At 39.3% G+C, this 6,000-nt stretch overlaps 1 protein-coding gene across 1 annotated transcript in view; it reads right to left on the bottom strand.

Annotated features, from left to right (window-relative positions):
• Window positions 1-247: 247 nt before the first annotated feature.
• The window catches only part of RCOR1 (REST corepressor 1), a 29,355-nt gene continuing 23,602 nt past the window's right edge, over window positions 248-6,000 (bottom strand). The window contains exon 12 of the mRNA XM_075193006.1: window positions 248-4,365. Coding sequence (XP_075049107.1) covers window positions 4,327-4,365 — 39 coding nt within the window. The 3' untranslated portion in view covers window positions 248-4,326. The remainder of the gene's footprint in view (window positions 4,366-6,000) is intronic.

Raw genomic sequence — 6,000 nt, 5'->3', positions numbered from 1 at the left:
TGAAAGATCAATTGGCAAGTCATGACGGCAGCAGGGCGCCCGACGTTGGTCCCGCTGTTGAGGGGGTCTTCTATAAGCTAGAAGGTGAAGGACGGCAGTGGGGTCTTGCTGGGAGGTAGTGAAGGTAACAAGATTAGGCAGCGAAAGGGATTAGATTAGAGCAGAGGTGCGTAGCTCCTGTCCAGCAATTTAGCAAAGAAATACAAGAAATGGATGTATGAATCAGTCAAAAAAAATAAGCACACAATTATTCATGTATAAAGAATATATTTAATTATGTAAGATCACAAATTCAGCTTCCACTATATTTTACAGTAAAATATAAACAACGTAAAAAATAAACAGCCAGTGACTAAGCAGGCCTGCTAAGCAAAGGACATTCATCACAATTAAAGTAGAAAAAGAGAACGAGCAAAAAAAGGACAATAAATTTACTTACAAACACGCCTAATCACAACACGCCATGTCTAACCCCTCCTCTAGCTATGTTGTACGTACACTTCTATCACTCTACGCGTATCGCATGTTGTTCTTATCCTGTAAGTCTGTAGCAAATTGTGAGCATAAAAGAGCTGTTTAATTCCGACATCATGGAATATCATACACTCCAGTATAAATTCAATGTAAAATATGTAAACACCGTATTATACAACATGCATAGTCTAAGCCAAGGGTTGGCAGTCTGTGGCATGGTAGCTGTGGGGCTGAACTACAACCACCATCGTCCTTGGAGGTGTAATCCAAGCACAGCCAGAACGCGACTTACCCCTGGTCAAAGCAGACATCCCGTTTTACAAAGCCTACCGGCTCTTGTGCTTTGCCTCCTATAGGAATTGCATTGATGCTGTATGTATGTGTGAAACAATGGAGTTTATTTCGGGAACTGCAATGTAAAAATCCGACTGGATGTAAATATTCATGCTTATCCCTTATACGGGGTAAAGCCAATAACTGAAGCACTGAAAGTTAAATATTGATAGTTTATGTCCAGCGGTTTAGGAAGGCCATCTCAACCAAAGAAGTTTTATCCTGATCGGTAGACGCAAAACTCACACCCTCCCTGAGCTGCGGTGCAATTAAACAGACTATAATAACCAATTTCCCACTAATTGAATATATAAAACAAAAAAAAAAAAAAAACACAACTAAAAATTGTTTTAACAGTGTAGTCAGATATACAAATCTGTGGTGTAAGACAGTGGCTACGGATGTTCCTATCGAGCCTAAAGTGGACCTATTATCTATGCATAGTGAAAGCAACTATTGTGTGGGTTGAAAACAATATTCATGCCATCAATTTCACAAGGAATCAGCAACCTCACTTCATCACGAGACAACGCGCATCAAGTGATGTCACTGGCTCCTAGCGAATCAGCAGGCTGCGCTCTCACGAATACAGTGGCTTCCACTGTGTCTAGGCAGAGATTTGGTTAAATAATATTTGCACCTTACCCACAAGGAAATAAGAAATAAATACAGTAGGATACTTATGTACAATGTAATACAAAGGTCTGAATAGCTACGCTGAAAAACTGTGGCTTCTAGTTCAGACTGAACATGATTGATAGGTTTATCGTCCAATAGTCACACAGTTAATGAAAAATTGGTGCTCACTTAACCTAAATTAAATACAAAATTTAAGTTCACACAAAAAAAAAAAAAACCACCAAAAAAAACTATTACTAAAAAATGTTGTCTTTGCTATAAATTATATATCTTGCACAATAACTTATTATATTTCTGAGAAATACGCTCCCACCAAAATATATAATTTTACACATTCATAATTCTGCACAATAAAAATGATTAATATATTAGGCAAGAATTTTGTGGACCCTCATTTCAAAAGTTAATTCGCTAAAAGTCTTAATCAACTAGAAGTGTCAATTTACATAAATACAAATTCATGGAGCCGGCGTGTTGACTCCTTCACAGACTAACTACTCTTCCTCTTTTCCCCACTCTCTGGCAGTAAAAGAAGAATGGAAAATAAAAAAACGCACACACTCTATGATAAATATATATTTTAGGAACTACCCTCTAACACAACATTCCCCATTAAAACAAAGTTCTAGGCTGCAGAGATAAGCGTTTTGGCAAACGAAGAGGACTTGTCCAAGGCTGCAGACACTCTTGCTCTTGGGGTGCTTTTTAACAGATAAATATAGCAAGATATGCTTCAGATTTCAATTAAAAGACCATCGCATTTTGCCATGCAGGCATGCTGCAGTGTTTTTAATAGAAGATACTACATTACTAAATAATTTGCCTTCAAATGATGCCGACCATAGGAACCCCTCGTTAACTTCCTTCCCATAAGACTGGAAAATATAGACCCAGTTAGTGGGGGCACAAACATTGGTGGCTCCTATGCCGCAAACCTACACAAAGTGACAACTTATGACACGTAACCTGTGGTCTACCAACATGTGATAACAAGCATCCGCTATCACTCACCTCTAAAAGGTCTTTACTTGTAACAGTTAAATAAAAAGTTAAAAAACAAGAGATTCTCGTGAAGCTTTAAGGAGCTGAGTGATCATTGACCTTAGATTGTATGAGAAGAGTACAGCGAGGCAGAAGTACCGGTGTGCTGACAAGCAGGAAATGAGAACTAGTTATATAGTCTTCCAGCAATTATCCACCTACTCTATAATAACCCATGTGACTGACCGGGCAAGATCAGGAGGAATCCTGTATTCAAACAGACATACAAAGGATACACAAGGGTCAGATACAGAAGACGTAGAGAGGTCTTGTATCTACACATCACAGCAGCATAGAACAGTGTTGGCTAACCTGTGTGACTCCAGGTGTTGTGAAACTACAAGTCCCAGCATACCCTTCCAGCAATAAGCTGCTATATATATTGGCAAAGCATGCTGGCACTTGTAGTTTCACAACACCTGGAGTGTCACAGGTTAGCCAACACCGGCATAGAACCTTGTACCAGCTGGAAACAATTCTATCGGGCACTATAAAGACTAGATTCCAAGGTTATGAAAATCCTAATTTACCATATTATTGTTTTTGAGTTGACTGTAAACTCAAGATACGGATATTTTCCTAGCACAACTTTGTGTCAAGTTTACAACATTCAATGTGCGAGTTAAAATTAAACTTGCTAAAATAACGTTTTAAAAACAAATGACTGAAAATGCATGTATATATATTTTTTCCTGAACCGAAAGGAGAAAAATCAAAAACAAAATGACAAAAAAATGACAGTAAAAACTAAAACACAGATCCCTCATTACACATATTCCCATACGGGTCACTAGGCAGCCGCAAGACGTGTAGGCACAAACCATGCAAATGAAGACACATCTTATTAAATAAACATGATTTGTAGCGGAAATAAATTATACTTCTTAGCAGGTATTAATTAGTATTATGAAGATTAATAAATTGGTACAAAAAAGCTTCATAAAAACTTACTCCACAGTGCAAGTCTAGTTTTAAGCTAAAATGATAAATGTATAGAAGCTGCACGTGTACATTATAAAACGATGGATTACAAGTGGGGCTTCCTGAAAACTGCGCATCCGATAACGCTGGGAAATCAAATTACATAATTACTTTGCTTGATTAAGTGTCAAATTCAGATTATGAAGCCAAGCGGCCATTTAAATAAAGGACGGTCTTTACAGATGGGAAAACATGATATAATCTAAAAAATGTCTAAAAATAAAAATGGACCCGATTCCCTAGTCTTTAGGGAATTACAAGGCCTAAACTGGAGAGTTGTTTTTGCCCTCGGTAGATATAAGCATATATAATCAGTGGTTAAATGGTTGATTGATGAAAGGCAAGAATATAATATTACTAAGACTTTAAAAGAGAATAAATCCACAAGAAGCGCGCACTGATGTCTGCAATCGATCTTCAAATCTCAGCTTTAGGTTCTATACTGTGATGTAAAATATGTTTATAAAGAAAAAAAAAAAAGGGAGCAGCTAAAGAAGTGTTCAGTATTAATGCTAAACTAATTGTACAAACACAAGTTCATGCATTAAGCAGCGGTACAGCTGGGTACATCTCAGAGTCAGCGATGGATGTCTGTATTTACAGGCCAAAGGTTTCCTTGTTCCAAAAAGTTTTAAGATGCTGATGGAGAAAGAGTCTGCGTCCTCGGTAACTAGCGTGGAAGCAGTTGTGTGGGGGGGTCCTGGAGATGATTAAGGCAGATATCACAAAGTGCTAAAAGTTATTTGCCTTTTTGGTAAGTAGCTGCTTGTCCACAGAACGCGACGCGGGTGGCTGGCTGAGTTCTTGTAATACCTGAAATTCCGGGCAAATTAAGTAGTCAACTAACAGTTTTTAGTCTCACGAAGCAGAGGCGTATCGGACGTCTAAAAGGGAGGCCTGTGGAATACAAAGGTACAGAACTTGAATAAAATAAAACAACTTTTATACAAAACACAAACAAGCAACAAATCCTTAAACCAGTGATGGGTAACAGATGGGGCCGCAGATCGCCTCCACCAGCTGCTCCCGATCGCACTTTGGTATTGGGGCGGGGAGCATGTGGGGGAGATCTGGACTACACGTGGGATCTGAAGCCTTGTGGTGGTCTGAGTGGCATGGGGCAGAACTTCGGGGCAAGTGGGCGGAGCCAAGGTAGTTTACAGCCTCTTATTCTTATTACAGCAAACGTCCGATCATTCTGAAGGTTGGGAGGGTCACACAAAGTACATCAGGTTGCCCATCACTGGACTAAACCTATAGATATCCTCAAGGTATAACCAGATCTTTCCATACGCTTTACCCAAATATACATGTTCTTCCCTTGTACTTATCTCCAAACACAGTTACCGGGGTACCCTGTATGTATTTGGAGGAAATAACAGGGAAGTGACAGAGTCCCCGATTAACCATCTCAAACTTCTGTGGTATGCGCTTATTTAGCCAGGAATAACAATTCTGCACCCAAGTGACTGCTATATAGTTATAGTACAAATAGGAATTTCTTTCCATACCATAGTTGTGCCAGTATCTTTTACATTTACAGACATTTTAGCAAAAAAGAGGGGGGGAAACAAAAAAATAAATAAAAAATGTCCAACTTTTACACAAATGAACCCACAAAACATAACCCAGATTTTATTTTGCAGCTTTTAATAATTATAGGGTTACTACTATGTAATTATTAGAGAAGCCGCTTCTACACCTGGGGTCATAAGAAAGGAAGTAGACGCTGTTTTGAGTCTTTATTTTGCTCCTGTTTTACACGAACATTCTAGAATACAGTTTGGACGTCCAGGACATACAAGGCCATGTGAGAGTATGATAAACACATGTTATAGCACCAGAGGCACCGTGAGAGAAGCTGCTCTGGGAAGTTTCTTCCTGCAGGGAAACACTGGTGAGGGATTCTGACCTAAATTCACCCTTCTTTTGGAACATGATGGAGCAACTATGGAGGTTCCCCCCGACCGACTCATGCTGTTCATGGTCATTCTCGGGTATCCTCTGGAAGTGAAAGGGAGCTAATGTAAATTTTAAGTCTACGGAGCTGAAACAGTTAAGTGGAGGCTTTCCTACATTCCTTACAGCGTTACTAACCCTCACAAAAGCACTAGAGCGCCATCTGGTGGAATGGAGGGGTTGGGAATCAAGAAAACGTAAAAACCACCTGTTAAATGAAGCCAAGGTTTGTGTAATTTGTCATTCATAGGTGTGCTCCTGTATTTTCAAAGCGAAGTGGGCCATATTGAAAGGAATATACACTTATACCTCTACATATGTATTAAAGTTTAGTCTTTCATAACCAGTGCAGTGGAATTGTTGCCATGTTTAATACTTGAAACTCATGGATGATGAGCAATAGCTGGTGTTTATTGGATTTGAGCACTTCAGAAATTTCTCCATGTTAGGACAATGAAACAGCAGAGAATTGCTGCACCCCTGGCTAGATTTCGGAGCTGACTCAGTCTTTTTTTTTTTTCTAAATAGTGGGGGAACCAAAACCCAAGGCCACCGCGCACCTCCTGAGACCAC

Source organism: Mixophyes fleayi, chromosome 12 (genome assembly GCF_038048845.1).
Source record: "Mixophyes fleayi isolate aMixFle1 chromosome 12, aMixFle1.hap1, whole genome shotgun sequence".
NCBI lineage: Eukaryota > Metazoa > Chordata > Amphibia > Anura > Limnodynastidae > Mixophyes > Mixophyes fleayi.
Note: the sequence above shows the minus strand (reverse complement) of the source record. Positions and strands in the feature narration are given on the sequence as shown.